The sequence below is a fragment of the Pelophylax lessonae genome, assembly GCF_965119305.1.
Source record: "Pelophylax lessonae genome assembly, chromosome: 5".
Lineage (NCBI taxonomy): Eukaryota > Metazoa > Chordata > Amphibia > Anura > Ranidae > Pelophylax > Pelophylax lessonae.
In genome coordinates, this window is record NC_138772.1 from 200,464,106 (window position 1) to 200,484,374 (window position 20,269).

The 20,269-nt window shown below is 44.5% G+C and overlaps 1 protein-coding gene across 1 annotated transcript in view; it reads right to left on the reverse strand.

The window, feature by feature from the left end:
* EEPD1 (endonuclease/exonuclease/phosphatase family domain containing 1) overlaps positions 1–19,963 on the reverse strand; it is a 193,097-nt gene extending 173,134 nt beyond the window's left edge. Inside the window, exon 1 of the mRNA XM_082258644.1 lies at positions 18,801–19,963. Within this exon, the coding sequence (XP_082114770.1) occupies positions 18,801–19,666 (866 nt within the window). The 5' untranslated portion in view covers positions 19,667–19,963. The remainder of the gene's footprint in view (positions 1–18,800) is intronic.
* Positions 19,964–20,269: the final 306 nt, after the last annotated feature.

Here is a 20,269-nt window from a genome sequence, read left to right on the forward strand (position 1 = left end):
GCTGGACAATGCACATAGCAGTACTAATGTTTTGGGCAGTATGCACACAAGGAACAATGATTCTAATGAAGACTTTTTACATTGCAGGAATTCATCCCTGGGCACATAATGCCTTAAACATTAGTGCTGCTATGTTCACCATCCAGCCCTGTCCAGCCACAGCAGCTGTCAGCCTCTCACAAGGTTTTACAGCCTTCCAGTAGCAGGGCTGGGCACTGCGCCTCTGCCTTGCACTCGAACCTAAATGCCAGAGCCCCATGCTCAGTGTGTATGGGCCTTAAGATTATGACACCTTTAACCCCAGCCCTGGCACTACGCAATATAGGTGTAGACCAATGGCCAGAAGAATACCGCACATCATTCTACACATCCTACTAGCAGCTAGAACCATGATAGTAAGACACTGGAAATCCCAACTATCTCCTAACCCCACAGAGGTGCTCTCCTTAGTCAAAACGAATTTCTTCTATGAAAAAGCCCTCGCCATAAGTAATAACTCACATTTGTCCTTTGTAAAAATCAGGAAACATTGGGAACTGTAGAGTTCCAATCATAACATCTGATCTTTGATCTCAATGCTTTATTATTATTATGATCCATGAAAGCTGTGCAGCTTCATTATGTTTTCAGTTCTCTTTAGTGTTTCTGTTCTATTGCGTGTTCTTGATGCCTGATCATATCTAAGATAAGTGACTTTATGTACTTTCTGTACTTCTATGTACTACTTAGGCTGTATTAATATATATGCATGTTTCACTTCCTGTATGTTAAATACAGTATCTCACAAAAGTGAGTACACAGCCACATTTTTGTAAATATTCTATTATATTTTTTCATGTGACAACACTGAAGAAATGGTACTTTGCTACAATGTAAAGTAGTGAGTGTACAGCTTGTATAACAGTGTAAATTTGCTGTCCCCTCAAAATAATTCAACACACAGCCATTAATGTCTAAACCGCTGGCAACAAAAGTGAGTACACCCTTAAGTGAAAATGTCCAAATTAGGTCCAGTTAGTCATTTTCCCTCCTCGCTGTCAGATGACTCATTAGTGTTACAAGGGCTCAGGTGTGAATGTGGAGCAGGTGTGTTAAATTTTTTGTTATCGCTCTCACTCTCTCCTACTGGTCACTGGAAGTTCAACATGCCACCTCATGGCAAAGAACTCTCTGAGGATCTGAACAAAAAAAAAAAAATTGCTCTACATATAAATGGCCTACGCTATAAGAAGATTGCCAAGGCCTTGAATCTGAGCTGCAGCACGGTGGCCAAGATCATACAGCGGTTTAGCAGGACAGTTCCACTCAGAACAGGTCTCGCTATGGTCGACCAAAGAAGTTGAGTGCACGTGATCAGCAACATATCCAGAGGTTGTCTTTGGGAAATAGACGTATGAGTGCTGCCAGCATTGCTGCAGAGGTTGAAGAAGTGGGGGGTCAACCTGTCAGTGCTCAGACCATATGCCGCACACTGCATCAAATTGGTCTGCATGGCTGTTGTCCCAGAAGGAAGGAAGCCTCTTCTAAAGATGATGCACAAGAAAGCCCGCAAACAGGTTGCTGAAGACAAGAAGAGTAAGGACATGGATTACTGGAACCATGTTCTGTGGTCTGATGAGACCAAGGTAAACGTATTTGGTTCAGATGGTGTCAAGCGTGTGTGGCGGCACCCAGGTGAGGAGTACAAAGACAAGTGTGTCTTGCCTACAGTCAAGCATGGTGGTGGGAGTGTCATGGTCTGGGGCTGCATGAGTGCTGTTGTCACTGGGGAGCTACAGTTCATTGAGGGAACCATGAATGCCAACATGTACTGTGACATACTGAAGCAGAGCATGATCCCCTCCCTTCAGAGACTGGGCCGCAAGCCAGTATTCAAACGTGATAAAGACCCCAAACGCTCCTCCAAGACGACCACTGCCTTGCTAAAGAAGCTGAGGGTAAAGGTGATGGACTAGCCAAGCATGTCTCCAGATCTAAACCCTATTGAGTATCTGTGGGGCATCCTCAAACGGAAAGTGGAGGAGCGCAAGGTCTCTAACATCCACCAGATCTGTGATGTAATCATGGAGGAGTGGAAGAGGACTCCAGTGGCAACCTGTGAAGCTCTGGTGAACTCCATGCCCAAGAGGGTTAAGGCAGTGCTGGAAAATAATGGTGGCAACACAAAATATTGACATTTTGGGCACAATTTGGACATTTCCACTTAGGGGTGTACTCACTTTTGTTGCCAGCAGTTAAGACATTAATGGCTGTGTGTTATTTTGAGTGGAAAGCAAATTTACACTTTGCGTTGTAGCAAAATGTAATTTCTTCAGTGTTGTCACATAAAAAGATATAATAAAATATTTACAAAAATGTAAAAGGGGTGTACTAACTTTTGTTAGATACTGTATCTCTTTCTAATAAAAATTATTAAAAAAAAAAAAAAAAAAAAAAAAAAGATTATGAAGTGCCATGGACACATTTTTTTATGACAAGGATACAGTTCTTACAACTTGTTTCTGTATTTACAGCCCTTCGACGTCCAGAAACTAAGACAAGCAGAGAGAGTTTGGCAGGTGAATGGCAGACTGCCTCAATTACTGAATTAGATTTGAGTGTTACATTTCAGGTCACTGATAGGTTGCAAGAGTTGTATTTCAGCCTAAGATATCAAACATGTGGTTGAAAACATGTCCTACAAGCACTACGCTTAATTTTTTAGTTTCTTGAATGAACGGCATTTTTATTTAATTGAATAACCTGTATCCTGTCTGGTAGTCTGTAATTTTCTTGCACACAAAATCTCAAATGACCAAATAATAAAATGTCATTGCAATTTCAGTACAAGTAAAACTATTCATGGGATTTGAACTCTTCAAACAGTTAGGCCCCATTGGTGAAGAATTGTAAAAAAGAAATGGTTTCTGCGTGTGTGGCCACCTCTTCTCCTGGCACGTCAATAGTGAGGAATCAGATTTTCGTAGACATGGTAAACCTCCCACTGATTTTAAATGACCTTATAGTAAAAAAAAAAATGCCTGTAATATAACAAAGGTGCTGTTTGGGTTACATAACATGTACAAATGGCAGATTTCCATTCTCTCAGCATACTTGCCAACTGTCCCATTTTTGCCAGGACAGTCCTGGCAAATAGGAGCCTGTCCCGGGTAATTTACATTGTCCTGGCAATGTACTTATTTACACTTTGTACTTACTTATTGTACTTATTTACACTTTGCACTTTATTTATATTTACATATTCCATTTTTTGTATGGTCACACCTGAGCACATTTAACACTTTAGAATTGCAGGGAAATGTGATGAGAATTGTAAACTTCAGGCAGAAGTAGTGCAGCTGAATTTCAGAGAATTATTCCAACTCTGCTACGTTGGCCTCAAGTTTAAAATTCCCTTTTCAATTTCCTGTAATCCTCTCTTTATTGAGTAGACCCTATAATCTAATGATAAGTAATTGATTATTTGGAGTGGGCGGGGCTTCATGGAAGTGGTAAGTAATTGCTAGATGTGCTGCAAAGTGTCCCTGGAATTTTTTTTCAAATGTTGGCAACTATGTCTCAGCAGATCAGAAAGACTGTCAGTTATCAGTAAGCTTTAACTTTTACCATTTAAAACTGAACTTACATTTCAGCTCTGACAGGGAGAGAATATAACTGAATAATAGTATACATAGCTGTCGCTGATTCTTAAGAGTTGCGGCCCAGATTCTTTCAAATGCCTATTCTTGATTAGTTCCCTTCCAAGGATGGTAAATACAGAGTTCTTCTTTAAGACAGGATACTGTACTGCGAAATTAAACTTTTAAGAACTTTTAAGAACAGCTCTGTTGTGAGAAAACCTAAAAGAAAAACATACTATCTAGTGGCAGCAGCTGCTGCCATGAAATGAACTCTAAAATCATTTGGGATACATTTTTCTTTTTATTTGCTTTCATGCAGATAAGCACATATTTTTCATAAGACAAATCACTAAACAAGAAGCACAGAGCATTGAATAGAAAGTCACGACATCTCAATGAAGAAAAGAATCAGAACAAATTGCAGTATTTATGTAAAATATAAAAGGGAATTCTGCTATGCATCATTTGCATCGAAGATGATTGCCTAACATAACACAATGTCATTTCAGAAAAAAATATATTCTTTAGGGCTCATGCGCACTGCAGTTCAAAAAAAAATCTGCTTTTAGAGGCATTTGAGCTTTTATTTCAGCTTGAAGAAGCTTGTACTTGATTGGGCTCATGTTTTTATTGAGCTTCATTGAGCTTTTTTTTTAGCATAAGCGTTTCTTTTCACAAACCCTGCTCTCAGTTAAATTTTCCTATTTTTTTTTTTGTGTTTTTTTTTTTTCCAGCTTCTCTGAGCTTTTTCATGCTTCTTCATTCTCATTCGCGTTTTTGGGCACTTAGGCGTCTTTTCTGCTCAAAAGCTCCTCTCACGCAAGTTTGGGGGGATTTTTTTTCTGCCTGTAAGAGCTTATGCCTGTAAACTCCAGAAAAAGCCATAGTGTTCATTGACACATTGGCTAACATGGAGGGGAGTTTCCAGGCAGAAAAAATGAGAGCTCAAAAAAGCTCAAAAGCCTGTAGGAGCCGCCTACATGAGCCCTGCAGGGATGTCAAACTCAGTTTACTGTAGGGGTGTCAAACTCAGTTTACTGTAGGGGTGTCAAACTCAGTTTCATTGCGGGCTGCTTCACCATTATGGTTGCCGTCAGAGGGCCGGTTGTATCTGTAAGACTAGATTTCCCTTCCTTACATCACAGTGCATTCTCTTACGTTGTAAGAAGAAGCTGGGGGAAGAGCTGGGAAGCAAGAAGTTCAGGGTCTGGAGAAGAACCAGAGGAGGGCTGGAGTTAACTATTCTGGACCAGGGGAGGCAGAGACAAGGGGTTGCAGGATCTGTAAAAAGTTCTATCGTCCTCTCTGCTGCCCACTGCTGAGGCAGGGAGAGAGAGGAGCCTCTCCATTGCTGCATGAAGATGTGCAGGTTCTAGCAGAAGAGTTCTGTCCTCCTCTCTGCTGTCGACTGCTGAGACAAGGTGGGGGCAGAGAGGAGGGGGTGCCGAAGATGCAGAAGAGGTGCGAGGGCCATATGAAATGGCCCAGTGGACCGGATTCGGCCCCGGGACTTGTGTTTGACACGTGCTTTACTGTCTGTAGGTCCACAGCTCTAACAGGACTTGTGTGTGCCCACTGCTCTTCCTCCATTCTTTATAACTGAGGAGTCTCAGTCAGGAGAAAAAAAAAAGGATGGTACTTAATCTAATAGAAGTTCTACTTTATAGACTTTACATGTCAGTCATGATTATGGTACCCTGCAAGGGAGGTGTGTATGAAAAAAATGACAGCATGCAGTACTTTTTTTCAGTGCAGGTGGTGCAACGCAATCCACCACCTTGCACCGTGCCGCGACCAACAGTACCTATAGAAATACCACTTTGTAAAATTTTAATAAAGTTTGCTTAAAAAAAAAAAAAAAAGAAATAGCATGACGTCTGCACAAGGAATTTTACAGGTAAATAACATGCATGAAATAGGATGAATGCATATATAATGAAAATCAATTTTTTAAATGAATGGTCTGGCGACAGTATCGCTTTAATCATGGATCCATTACTAAAAAGCTCCCTAGCTTGTAGGGATATACAGAACTAGTCACTCGTCTTGCTATTTCAAACTATAGCCTCAGCAAACCCACCAGGATAAGGATTCTCACAGCCAAAGTTAAGAGTCCCAGAAGACTGCAGAGAGGGAGGGGAACAGGGGAACTTTAATCGCCTAGGCCACAGGTGTCAAACACAAGGCCCGAAGGCGGGCCGCCAGGCCATTTCATGTGGCCCTCACACCTCTCCTGCCGCTATGGCACCCGCCTAGTCTTGCGCCATCTTGTCTCAGCAATTGGCAGCAGAGAGGATGACAGAACTCCTCCACCAGATCCTGCACTTGCAGCCTCGGAGCTGCTCGTCTCTGCCACCTTCCTCCCCATCTCAGGAGTCAGCAGAAAAAAGGAGGACAGTACTCTCTACAGCTCCTACTCCTCTGTGTGCATTCCCTTGTCCCGACATTCAGCAGACTCTGGCAGTTGACTCCAGTCCACCTCTGGTCCTCCTCCACACTCTGCACTTTCTGCTTCCCAGCCCCTTCCCCGGCTTCTTCCTGGCAGAAGCACAAGGTAAGGGCTCTTTCACACGGAGCGGACCGCATTGCGATCCGCTCCGGCACTTTTTTTTTTTTTTTCACGGAGCGGATGACACTTGTGTCATCCGCTCCGTATGTCCGCATATCATCCCATCCGTTTGCGGATGATATGCGGACATAATGTAAGTCTATGGGCATTGCGGATGTCAGCGGATGACACCGCTGACATCCAATTTTCCTTCCTTTGCGTTTTTTGAACGGAGGAAAAATAGGGTTCTGCTCCATTCCAAAAAACGGAAAGGAAAAAAATCGGATGTCAGCGGATGGTATTCCGCTGACATCCGCAATGCCATTGACATGCATTATGTCCGCAAATCATCCGCAAAAAAATAGGATGATTTGCGGACATACGGAGCGCCCGTGTGAAAGGGCCCTAAGAGGGGTGAACTATAATTTAAAGGAGGGTGGGGGGTTCTTGACATCTGAGGTAAGGTAAGGGGGGTGGTGTGCTCTGGACATCTAGACTTACAGATACAACCGGCCCTTCAAAGGCATCCATAATACTGATGTGGCTCGCAATGAAATTGAGTTTGACACCCCTGGCCTAGGCGATCCGAGCAGAAGTGGGAGCGGGTACCTGTCAAAACTAGGTACCCACTCCCCCCAAAAAATATGACATGCCAAATGTGGCAGGGGAGGAGTACCTAAAACGGAACTTTTGGGAAAAGCTAGCTTTTAGGCAGGCCATAGATAATGCAAATAAAAAAAACAGATCGACTGCTGCTGTACAACCAGTCTGCCCATAGACGGGTGGAAATTTGGCCAGTCCCCGCTAAACTGACCAAACTCCATTCCTTAAAGTAGAACTATAAGCAAAACTTTTTTTTTCCCATTTTGGATAGATCAAGGTTATAGTCCGTGTAAGGTTTATTTTTGTCCTCTTTGTCCCATTGGGGAGGTTCACCTTCACTTCCTGTTTCATAGCCAAAACAGGAAGTGAGAGGAAATCCCTGCAAATAAGGGAATCTCTTGGGGAAACCCAGGTCACCAGAACTAGTGTCCCCCATCACAATATTTCCCCTCTATTACTTTTCTGGGGCAACCCAAAAATTTGAGATTTTATTTTACATTCACTTTGAATGATAATGGTAAACAAGACAAATAGAGAGGGCAAATCTCCCCTAATGGGGACACTGACAGGTGTTCTAATCTTTCTCCATTCTATCGAAAACAAAAACAAAGCTTTATCTTTAGTTATACTTTAATGCATCCTTTGCATTAAAGTAAAAAATCTTCAATGTGCTGTTCCCCTCCCAGCCCCCCTTATACTTACCTGAGCCTGATCTCAATCCAGCATCATGCATGAGAGCAGAGTCTCTCTCGTCTCTCTCTCTTCTCATTGGGCAGAGAGGCAGCAGCAGGAGCCAATGGCTCCTGCTGCTGTCAATTATGGCCAGTGAGCAGGGGGAGGGGCGGGGCCAAGCCACGCTCTGTGTGTCAATGGACACACAGAGCCGATTGGGGAGCAAGCACGCACGAGTTCTATACGTTTTTTTTTTTTTTTTCAAGGCTGCTCAGTGCAAAGCATTTTGGCGTTATACAATGTCATGCACAGCTCAGAACACTGGAAACTCCACATTGTCAGATGCTTTTTTTTATCTAAGAAGGATCTGCATTGCAGTGATAAGATAAGCACACATTTATAAAAGAAAAAGTAAAAAGGGGAATGCCAGTGATATGTCACAGTAGGTTTATTATATCCATCACTAAGCTACAGGAAAGTACGCTCACCAGCTGATAATAAGAATTCGCCTGCTTCCTCTAAAGTTCTACAGTTATTGTTAGGTGACACAGAACAATTTATTCCTGACCTGAAGTCCCCACAGCCAAATGAAAAGTCATATTCACTTAAGTAACAGGTGACAAAGTCAATGACATAATGCAAATAATGAACCAGCTCAGAATCACTGCATTCAGTAGTTGGCTTTAGAACATCAAACATTAAAGGTAATGATGAACTGCAGCTGTCCCTGTGTTGTTCCCCTACGTTCACACCTTTGCACTTTTTTGTGCGTTTTCTGTTTTGCAGAAACGCACTGCAGTCAATTCAACATGGTTTCATATGGTACATGTTCACATCTTTGCATTTTTCCCCTCCCTTTAAAAACACTGTGTATTGCTGGTTGCTAAGGAGCGGCCTGGAAAGCAGGCCACCGTTTTTTGACACTTTTACCTACAGGTAAGCCTATAATAAGGCTTACCTGTAGGTACAATTAATATCTCCTAAACCGGCACGGTTTAGGAGATATTTGCAGTGCATGCAGCCGCTCACGCGAGCGGCGCATGCGCTCTGAAGGTCCGGGGGGACCTTCAGTTTTACTTGCCGGGAGCTTGCCGGAAAATCACTCCCGCGCGCATACGCGGGAGTGACGTCGGCGCGGCTCCGGCCAATCACAGCGCCAGAGCCGCCGAACCCGGAAGAGACGACGAGGGATCATGGCAGCGCCCGCAGCGATGTCCGGTGGTCCGTGTCAGGGCTTCGTTCTAAGGTAAGTAATACATAATGAGCTAGTGTGCGATGCATACTAGCTCATTATGCCTTTGTCTTGCAGGTTTTTTTTTTTTTTTTTTCAATTTTTGGGTTTACAACCACTTTAAGAACCGATGAGTCATCAGCTGTCAGCGGGGTTCCCCGCTGACAACTGAATGTAAAAAACAAGAATTGGCAGCTAAAGAATTAGAGAAAAAAAAGGCGTGGGGTCCCCCTTCCAGATCCATACCAGGACCTTATCTAAGCATGCAGCCCATCAAGTTAGAAAAGGGAGGGGGACAGGCGAGCACCCCCCCTTCCTGAACCATACCAGGCCGCATGCCCCCAAAGCACCTTGTCCCTATATTGATGGGCAAGGGCCTCTTTCCTACAACCCTGAGCTGTGGTTGTGGGGGTCTGTGGCCAGCAGGCTCATTAGAATTTGGAAGCCCCCTTTAATCAGGTCCCCAGATCCTGCCCCCCCCCCCCCCCATGTGAATGAGTATGGAGTAAAAAGGAGCTCCACATTTGTTGAAGGCTAACCGCCAACTATCCGCTCCTTCATCGGACAGTTCTTGAATAAGCAAGGGGCGGGGTCACCCCATGACATCACCTGGTTGCTCTGCCCCCTTGTGACGTCACCATCTGGTGGCAATTTTTTTTTTTTACATTCAGCTGTCAGCGAGGGACCCGCCCCTCCCCTCCTGCTGCTGAAATAACTTTATAATTTTCAGGCAATCCCCAGTGTTAGATAATGCTGTTGTATACCTTATTTCAGAGCATCACATGACCGCCCGCCACTCTCCTCCTGACTGACGTCAGCGGGGGATTCTCAGCCCCTCCCACTGTAGCTGTCAGATCAGGAGAGGAAACGGCAGGCGGTTACGTAAGCTCTGAAATAAGGTATACAACTGCATTTTTTTAATAAAGCACATACAGTGGAGACATAGCATTATCTAATGCAAGGAATTGCCTGAAAAGTAGGTTTACAATCACTTTAGGGACGCGGCGATGCGGCGACGTGGCGACCGGCTTCCTGGCCCACTCTTTAGCAACCAGCAATATGGATGGGGGGGGGGGGGTTAGGGGGCGCTAAGAGGGTTAATCACCACAAAAAATGGTCTTCTGGGTACTATTCAGTGGTCAGATCTAAGAGCCACAGAGTTCAAGTATGCAATATCTGAACAAGGCAGTCATCAAAGACAACTCATTTCTAGTCCCTTCTATTGTTCAGGTATTTATTTACAGCAGAACACAGTAAAGACAAATACTGCTATATTCTATACAGCGAATAATAGGCTTTGTGCAGGGCTTTTTTTCAGTGGGAACACGGGGGAACGCAGTTCCGCCACCTCCAGCACTGAATGTATGTAATGGCAAGGGGTGCTGGAGCGGAGGAGATATTTTGTAACAGGGGGCCCATTGTGTGAGGGATCTATTGTTGCTGGGGTGGGAACTTTTGTTTCTAGGGGGATATATTGTTGTTGTGGTGGGATCTATTGTTGCTGGTGGGATCTAGTGTGGCCGGGATTATTTTTACTGCTTTTTCTGTTATCATTAATAAATTGCATACAAATTACTTACAAAATGATACTTGGTTCTGTATTCTCTAAAAGGGGTGGTACTGGAAGGTGGGTAGAGGGTGGAACCAAGGGACGGTACTTAAAGGTAGGTAGGGGGCAGAGACAAGAGGGTGACTCAAAAGGGGGGGGGGGGTTCCTGCACCTATTCTCTGAGAAAAAAAGCCCTGGCTTTATGTATGTAAGAAAAATGTGCCAGCAACAAAACTTCTTAATGACTATAGCAACAATATAGAACCCTAAGCCCTCGTTTACATATTCAAAGCGGCATTTCAGTCCGACTTTGGGAGCGACTTGAAAGACATCTTTTGGGGGTTCATGCACAGATGTCTATTGAAGTTGCACCCAAAGTCGCCAAAAGTAGTACAAGAACTACTTTGGGAAATCGGTGCGATGCTGACTTTGCGATTGTGCCATTGTTGGCAATAGGCTGCGATTTCACATGCGATCTGACCTGTCAAATCGGGCCAATGTAAACAAGGGCAAAATTTCATGGTCAATTCTGGACGGCAGCGTTCACAGCTGAAAGTGATTGTTTGCCATAATTTACAAGAAATCGCTTCTTTAGCACACGTTTTATACACCAGCTCCAATGTGTACAGTACACACCCATTAGGTAAGTAGAAGGCAGTAGTAGCTACACATGGTCCCCATGGCCGCACAGGTCACAATATTAGCTCCATTGCATACATGGAAATGGTTTCAAACTGTCTGAATAAATTGAGGCTTATTGCAGATCTAAATACAGGCTGTCAATTCACTTAGTTTAATGTCACATTTATATAGGTATTCAAGCTACAATTATTGATTTCATGATTTTACTAAGCTATAAATGCATTACAAAAAGTTTTTGTCTATGTACCCCACACGCTATCCTGTGGACCTAGCATCTTCATGTAAACTGCATGATAGCAATTAATGCAGTACTTTACATATTACACATAAGGAGTCAACTTGCTTCTGGAGCCAATTTAGACAGGAGCCAATTAAAGTCATTGTAAAGATTTTTTCTTTTTTTGTTTTATTTTTTTTTTTAATTAAAAAAACAACATGGTAAACCTACCTGCTATGTGGAATGGTTTTGCACAGAGCAGCCCTGAGCCTCCTCTTCTGGGATCCCCCATCAGCGCTCCTCCTCTTCTGTGTGCTCCCATTGCAAGCTGTTTGCTATGGGGGGCACTCATGCAGGCTCGCTCCTGAGCCTGGCTGTGGATGTCTATTGTCACCCACAGCCCAGTTTGGCCCCGCCCCCCACTCACAGACTTTAATTGACAGCAGCCTGAGCCAATGGCTTCCACTGCTGTTTCTGGGCCTGTGAGGAGAGAGAGAGAGAGCAGCAGTGCTACTGCTCTGGGGCACAGTGCTGGATCGAGATCGGGCTCAGGTAAGTATTTAGGGCGTGGCTGGGAGTTTGCTGAAGAGAAAAGGTTTTTTTTTTTTTTACCTAATGCAGAAAATGCATTAGGCCTCATGCACACAGGGTGTTTTTACAGCTGCTTTTAGGAGCGTCAGGCGTTTTATTTTTTTCAGCTTAAAAACACCCCTCTGTGTTATTCTATGGCCTTATGCACACACAGGCTTTTAGGAGCTGTAAGTGGCATAGGCCTTTTTAAGCTGTAAAAAAAAAAAAAAAAAAAAAAACCCAGGGCCAGCACGTTCTGGAGCAGCAGCGTTGATGCTGCTAAAGGCCGCATAAAGCGTTAGGCCACGTCAGACGTTTTTTTAGGCTGTAATAGTTGGATTTGAGGTTGGCAAATAGAAGAGGGCAGAGAAAGGCCGCTAAACGCTAATGCTGCTAAACCTGGCTAAAACGTGGATTAACGCCAAAGCACGTTTTTACAGCTGCTTTTTCCTGGCGTCAGAACTGGCTTTGCAGCTTGTTTTTTTTCAAACGCCAAGTGTGCACGACGCCTTATGGTTAAAAAAAAAACAAAACCTTTTGCTTTTACAACAGTTTTAACCTAACACGCCTTTGGAGGAACCAAGAGATAATCCATACATGCACAGGAAAAAAAATGCAAACTCCATGCAGAAAGTGTCCTGACTGGGATTCGCAAGATAACCACTAAGGCTGGCCATACACTATACAATTTTCTTGTTCAACTTTCCTTTAGATTTAGCAAAACCATGTAATATAGGGTCAAACCTAAACACTTTCAATTTGTATGCAGTCAGGCAGGCCCTTGCACTACATAGTTTAAGGTAAATCTAAAGGAAATTGAATAAGAAAATTGTATAGTGTATGGCCAGCCTTAGCCACCGTGCTGCTTTTCTCTCCAGAATGGCAACACCATCTTTGTCACCTGGTTCTGGTACAATCCAGGGTCAGCATTTACCTCCTGGATTATTAAGCTGGCTTAGAGATGACAAAACCACGTAAATATTGGTGTCTGTGAAGTCCTTGGATCAGTTTACAAATGCATGACACAGATCAGCCTCCCACCTTGTAACCTGTTAAAAAATTACAATGTTGCAGTCTGTTTAAATTGGGAAGAGAAGAAGATGGCTCCATGTACACGGGACGTTGTTAAAAGTACCTTTGAATGCTGGAATTTTTAGGACGTTTGAAACGTCCGTTCGGTCGCGTTTGTACCCGCGTTTAGCGGGCGTTTAGCGGCGTTTGCGTTTAGAAGCGTTCCTAGAGGTCAAAAAAATTATTTCCCTTTAAAATGGAAAAACGCGAACGCTAAACGCGGGTCATCGCGTTCGGACGTGTTTGTGCGTTTGAAACGCCGGGAAACACACGTTTGAACGCAAATAATTGCGTTCTAAAAACAGTCCCTGAACGCAACTGCCTGCAAATGACTGTAAACGACCTGGTGTACATGGACAGATAAGATAAAATGTAGATGGGTTCAGGGGCTTCTGAAAAAAACGCCCAACTGCTCCTAAACGGCCATTTCCAGCGTCCCGTGTACATGGAGCCTAAAGCTGGATACACACCATACGATTCTCTTTAGTTTTTTTCCTTTAGATTTACCAAAACCATATAATATGAGGTCACACCTAAACACTTTCAATTTATATGCAGTCAGGCAGGCCCTTGCACTACATAGTTGAAGGTAAATCTAAAGGAAATCTAACAACAAAAGTTGTATAATGTGTATGGGGCTTAAGGAATGCTTTCTCCTGCCTTCAAGCAACAGATGACATCCTCTCAGCCCAAGCAAAGTCACTGGACTGGAGCCCAAGGACTATGTTTTAATTATATAAAGTATGACTTAATAAAATAAAGAAATAAACACCGCTGTTGTATATTATGACATGTCAGGAATGGTTTCATTATTCATATATTTTAAATCCCAGGCTGGGCACCAATCCACCGCATTTATTTATTTCTATGTGTACACATGCTATTATTCTGAGGTCCTTTGTCCAGTTACTTGACTTCACAAAGTCCTCTTCTTTCCCCAGCAATGGATGATTCTTAATCATGCAGAGAATGGCACCATGTAAGGGATAATTCACATGGCCTTTCCTAGCTGTACACCACCAAGATCAGCCTTTTTCTGCAGCAGGTACAGCCAGTGTTACCAATTATCTGCAGAAAGTGATCCTGCACAAATCAATGAGCGGCTCTGCAGCTGTCTGCATGTAATTGCACACAGGGCGATTACCCGCTGTTGGTGACAGGTGAGCAGCCTGCATATAATTGCTTCTTGCAGTACTATGAACGAACAGACACAGACCATGTCAGCCCATCATTGATTTGCATTGGCGTCCTGTCCTCAGCTAATTGGAAACGGCTAGCCATGCCTGCTACAGAAACACGCTGATCTGGGTGGAAAGTCCATGTGAATGATGTAGGCGCTGCTCCATTCTCTCTGGAGCATTCTCTTTAGAGCCCAGGGCAGCTTAATGGGGTCCAGGGTGCACTGAATGCAGGGTAAAGAACGCTGGGCGAGGGTAAATAACACTGGTCATCATTTAACCCAGAACAGGACTGGTGCTGGATTGCAGAATGGTATTTCTGCAAAGGACAGTACTGGGGTATCACCGTTTTTCCTTTTTAATCAGGATTTGGGCTTTAAAGGCAAATTCCAACTTCTTGCAAAAAAACAAACAAAAAAAAAAAAAAAACAATAAATGCACCCATATTGCGAATAACAAAAATGTTTGGTTTTGCATTCAAGTCTGCAAAGCACTGCAAATGCGATCAGTGGATCCCTAGTGCAATGCTCTGGCTAAGGCAGACTATTCCTCCACAACTCAATATCTAGGTACGGACCTACAGTACAGTTACAGGCAGTGCTGTATCTTGGCCCAGGCCTAGGGTGGCACTTTTCAGGGGGGCAGCAAAACAGCTGCCCCCCTGCATGAAAAAAAAACTGCCTTCTCCCAGGTCCCACATGAAAAGGGTCCCCGTCGGCTTGCGCTACACTTTTAGTATAGTGTCAGTCTTATGGGATGAATTGGGCCAGATGGCAGGGTCCAGGAGGCAAATCAGTCTGGCAGCCCCATAAAGCGGTCACACTGCTCCCTGCCGGTATGATAATACCAGCTGGTGGGACATTCAGGCAGACTGCAGGCTGCCGACCACACTTAATACAACTGGCCCGATGCCCGAAGGTATGGCAGGCATCATGTCAATAACATAATTTAATTTCTTTAAACATCCTTGTTCTTGAGCGAGCATACTGAATTGCATCATATACAATTAAGACTTTTAATTGCATATGATGGCAATAATATTTTGGACCTGTTCACCATGTTCTATCGCAATATGTCACTGGATTAGTAAGATTACTCCAATCCTTTAAAATATTTGGACTTGTGTTTTCTGCCACTGATTATTTAACTTATTTGTATAATGACTATGGACTTCCAAGTCATTATACAAATAGGTGAAATAATCCTATGATTACAATCAGTGGCAGCAAAAACCAAGTCCTAATATCCTAAAAGAAAGGAGTAATCTTACTAATCCAGTGACATAAGCCTGTACTAATGAGCACTGATAAGGCTGCACTGATGGCCATTGATGAGGTGGCACTGATAAGCTGCACTGATGGGGCTGCACTAATAAGCTGCACTGATGGGGCTGCACTGATATGCTGCACTATGGGCACTGATATGCTGCACTGATGGGCACTAATATGCTGCTCTGATGGCCACTTATGATGCGGCAATGGTGGGTACTGATAAACTGCATTGATCGGCACTAATGAGGCTGCACTGATATAGTGACAATGTGAGGCGCCAAATCCAAAATTGCTAAATACTAAATAAATAAATAGTGGTGATAAATAAATATTAAATGTGATAAATATTAGATATCAATATTTCATATAGTGCAAAAATTCCATCCAATTAAAAACCCGTGTAAAAAACTACATATAAAAATACATCCAGTCACTAAATTTTTTAAAGTGCAACAATAATTAATTCCGTGCAGAACACTCCACCACTAAAAGTGTCATAAGGTGCTGAACAAATCTTCTTAGAAAAGTGCTTGTGCTTAAAATGTTCCTTCACCCATTAGTGACTCACTAGAAATCCCAGGGCCTCCAGGACCCAGTATGCTCTAAATTTTGTGCCAGGCTCCTGACTGATATGCTGCACTGATGGGCACAAGGTGGCACTGATTAGCTTCACTGATGGGGCTGCACTGATGGGCACTTAAAGGCTGCACTGATGGCCACTGGTGAGGCAGCACTGATAAGCTGCACTGATGGACACTGATATGATGCACTGATAGGCTGCACTGGTGGCCACTGATGGGGCTGTACTAATGACCACTGATGAGGCTGCACTGATATGCTGCACTGATGGGCAGTAATGTGGCTGAACTGATGGGCACTGATGAAGCTGACCTTATGGGAACTGATGAAGCTGCACTGATGGGTACTGATAGACTGTGGTCTGTGGTTTACAGATGACAGGGTGGGTCATAAACAGGAAGAGGTGTGGCCTTTACAGGAAGGGAATGGGTCATATTTAAGTTAGGGGGTGCCCAAGTTTAGTCAGGCCTAGGGCAGCACAAAACCTAAATACACCACTGGTTACAGGCATGGAGAACTACAAGTGACGGCACCGGAATTGTGCCCCACTGGAAATTATGCTGTGGTGGCACATGGGACTTGTAGTTTTTTTATTCACAATATTTATATGAAAAATTGATCCAGGGAATAGCAGATTGCCTCTCGGGGGATCAGGAAGGATTTTTTTCCCGTGCTGTAGCAAATTGGATCATGCTTTCCTGGGGTTTTTCGCCTTCCTCTGGATCAACTGCGGGTATAGGATTGTGTATATGAGATTGTATGGTTGGGTTTTCTTTACTCTTTTTTGATTTTTATTGGTTGAGCCAGATGGACTTGTGTCTTTTTTTTCAACCTGACTAACTATGTAACAATTCTCTGTGGCACAGCTACGTACAGCCGTACCAAAATCAAATTTGACAGGAGCCAGCGACGAGCAGAACCCAGGAAATTTTGTAAGTTGGAGGGTAGCAGTTTTGGGATAAGGGCTGCAGACTCTGGCCATGTTACACCCCGGATTTAAAAAATGGTAAATAAAGATTGATTTTTCAGCTTTTAAAGCTGAACTCCGGGGAGAACAAAAATTGTCCTCTTGCAGTGGGATTGTTCATGTAATGCAAGGGTTAAATGCTTGATTAGGTCTAGCGGACTGCAAGCCCTTTTACGTACCTGATCCCCCATTCCCATAGGCTCTTCTGAGTAGCACCTGATCCCCCATTCCCATAGGCTCTTCTGAGTAGCACCTGAGCCCCCATTCCCATAGGCTCTTCTGAGTAGCACCTGAGCCCCCATTCCCATAGGCTCTTCTGAGTAGCACCTGATCCCCCATTCCCATAGGCTCTTCTGAGTAGCACCTGAGCCCCCATTCCCATAGGCTCTTCTGAGTAGCACCTGATCCCCCATTCCCATAGGCTCTTCTGAGTAGCACCTGATCCCCCATTCCCATAGGCTCTTCTGAGTAGCACCTGATCCCCCATTCCCATAGGCTCTTCTGAGTAGCAAGACCAATACCCACAGCCTCTTCTCCCCTACGCTCTGATGGTTGGATGCTCTCTGATGTCAATGCAGAACCCAGAGCCTACACTGGACATGCAGAGGCTGGAGGACAGTCCACTGCCACTGAGGTAGCGTAGGGGAGTAGGAGAGAGCTGACTGCAGGGGCGCATAGGGTCAGATATGTAAAAATGCTTATCCCATCTCCTAGACCAGCGATGGTTAACCTTGGCACCCCAGATGTTTTGGAACTACATTTCCCATGATTCTCATGCACTCTGCAGTATAATTGAGCTTCATAGGAAATGCAGTTCCAAAATATCTGGGCTGTAAAGGTCCACCATCACTGTCCTAGACCTAAATATGTATTTAACCCTTGTAATACAGGGGCAGCCCCACTGCAAGGGACGAATTTGTGTTCTCCCTGGAGATGGGCTTTAAATAACCTAGATTTTTGTTTACAAGTGAAAACATCCCTGCAGGGCTGGTTCACACTAGAATCACAAAGTAACACAGTCCACTTTTTTGTGCGTTTCCCTGCAGTGCGATTTGGCAGCCCAATCATTTGAATGGCTGCAGAATGCACAAAAAGTAGTGCATGCACTACTGTTGAAAAACGCGTCGCACCAAGTCTCATGGTACTCTGGTACCATGCATACGCACTGCATTTCGATCTGCTTGTGGGGTGACGTTAATAATGTATTGGCACCTGCAACAAATCGCAAGGGCAGTGTGTTTTGAACACAGTGTGAGAAACGCGCATGGAACATGTCTTTCCTGCACCGCGTTCTGATGTGACCCGACCCAGTGGTGTATTTTGGTTTTGTGCTGTCCTAGGCCTGATTAAACTTGGGCACCCCTAATTGAAATATGACCCACCCCTTCCTGTAAAGGCCACACCCTTTCCTGTTTATGACCTGCCCTGTCATCTGTAAACCACAGACCACAACCACAGTCTATCAGTGCCCATCAGTGTAGCCTCATCAGTTCCCATAAGTTCAGCTTTATCAGTGCCCATCAGTGCGGCCTTAACAGTGCTCATCGGTGCTGCCTCATTACTGCTCATCAGTACAGCCTCATCAGTGGCCACCAGTGCAGCCTCTCAGTGCCATTAGTGCAGCCCATCAGTGCATCATATAAGTGCCCATCAGTGCAACTTATCAGTACTGCCTCATCAGTGGCCATCAGTGCAATATATCAGGGCAGCATATCAGTGCCCATCAGTGCAGCTTATCAGTACAGCCTCATCAGTGGCCATCAGTGCAATATATCAGGGCAGCATATCAGTGCCCATCAGTGCAGCCTCATCAGTGGCCATCAGTGCAATATATCAGGGCAGCATATCAGTGCAGCCCCATGAGCTTTGTTGCTGCCCCCCCTGCAAAGTGCTGCCCTGTTCTGCAAAGTGCTGCCCTGTTGGCCTAGGCCAAGATACAGCACTGACCCGACCCTGATACCACTTATTTCACAAATGATAAAATTGCTCTGTAATGAAGTCATCGTTTATATAAAAAAAAAATCGTTGATGAAACACAAAAGCTAAAAAAAACAAATAAGATGTTCATAGAAAACAACTTACCAGTTCTCTAAAATGGTCATGCACACCACCTCCCGGACCCCAGGGTTGCTGGCTTTGTCCATACTACAGTTGTGTAAGTTCCAGGTTGCCAACCTGAGTACAGGTTTGCCCTCCCTCACACCTCCAAAGACTTCTACAGAAGGACGGGTAGAGATGAGTTGAGTAGGTCCTCCAGGAGGAAAATCAAGGTCCTCACTCTGTAGGCTTATAGAGGTTGGGCTTGGATGTGGTTTGGCCATGAAATGTAAGCCACCATTGGTATGGGTGGATGGTGGGCGAGATCTTTGTACATAGACCTGGTGCCTGACCTTGTCCAGGAAAGAAGAGCTAATGGAATCCACCTTGAGAAGGTCCTCAATGCTCTTCAAGGGGCCATGCTGAGTGCGGTAGAGGATAATGTCCTGGGCCATCTCTTCCGTTAGACCTCTAAGGTTCAACAGTTGGGTAGCGCTGGCGGTGTTGATGTTGACCCTGGTGGCGGACAAGTGTTGGCTATGGTACCCATGGTCCAAATCCTTTCGTAAAGAGTTGGGCGAGTGTTGGGCCGAGCCACTTTTACTACTCACACAGATCTCAAACTTGACTTGTTCCAGTTTGGCAGCCCCCACCCCACTGACCAGAGCCAAGTCCTCCACCTTCTTGAAGCCCCCAATATATTCCCTATACTCCACTATATTCTGGGCCACCTGTCTGGTCACCCCAGGCAGGGTCATCAGCTCCTCCTCGCTGGCAGTGTTGATGTTCAGTCTCTCTTGGCTCACCAAGATGTTGCTGAAGTTACAGGCAGCACTAAACTTGCGGTTCTTCTGACACAGATCTGACGGGTCCCTAGGAATGGACCGATGACAGCCCAGATTTCCCCCCATGGTGCACCAACTAGGACTAACCGATCGCAACGTATATGGAGTCTAGACGCAGGGAGCACAATGGAGATCCAATCTGCTGGAGCAGTGTTCATGCAGGGCTGACATAATACAGGTACCCATGTGCAGACAACATGTTCAATGCTCAGATCACACAGATCCAGGAGATCATGGAGGTGGAAGAGCCTGAGAAAGACAGATCCAGTAGACAGGTGACATCCCCAGTCACATTTGATGGCTTCTCCGCAGTTTGTCCCAGTCTGTTTCCTCCACTGACTCTCTCTGCTACAGTAACAGGACTCCTAATGCTGGACACTCCTACCAGAGCTAGAGCCTCCTCATTACTCACAGCAACATCCTCAGCTTCCCTCTAGATGTGCCAGTCCTACCTTCTCTGATCACCAACTGCAGCTCTAGGGATATGATCTGTCATACCTGCATGGAGTTTGTATCTTCTCTCTGTACTGCCTGACTTTCTTCTCACACTCATAGACATGAATGAATAGACATTTCATGCTTGGAAGATTATTGGCTCCTGCTAACCACTTCAATAAACTGACACTTCTCACATACATGTAAAAAAACTACTTTTTTTTGCCAGAAAAT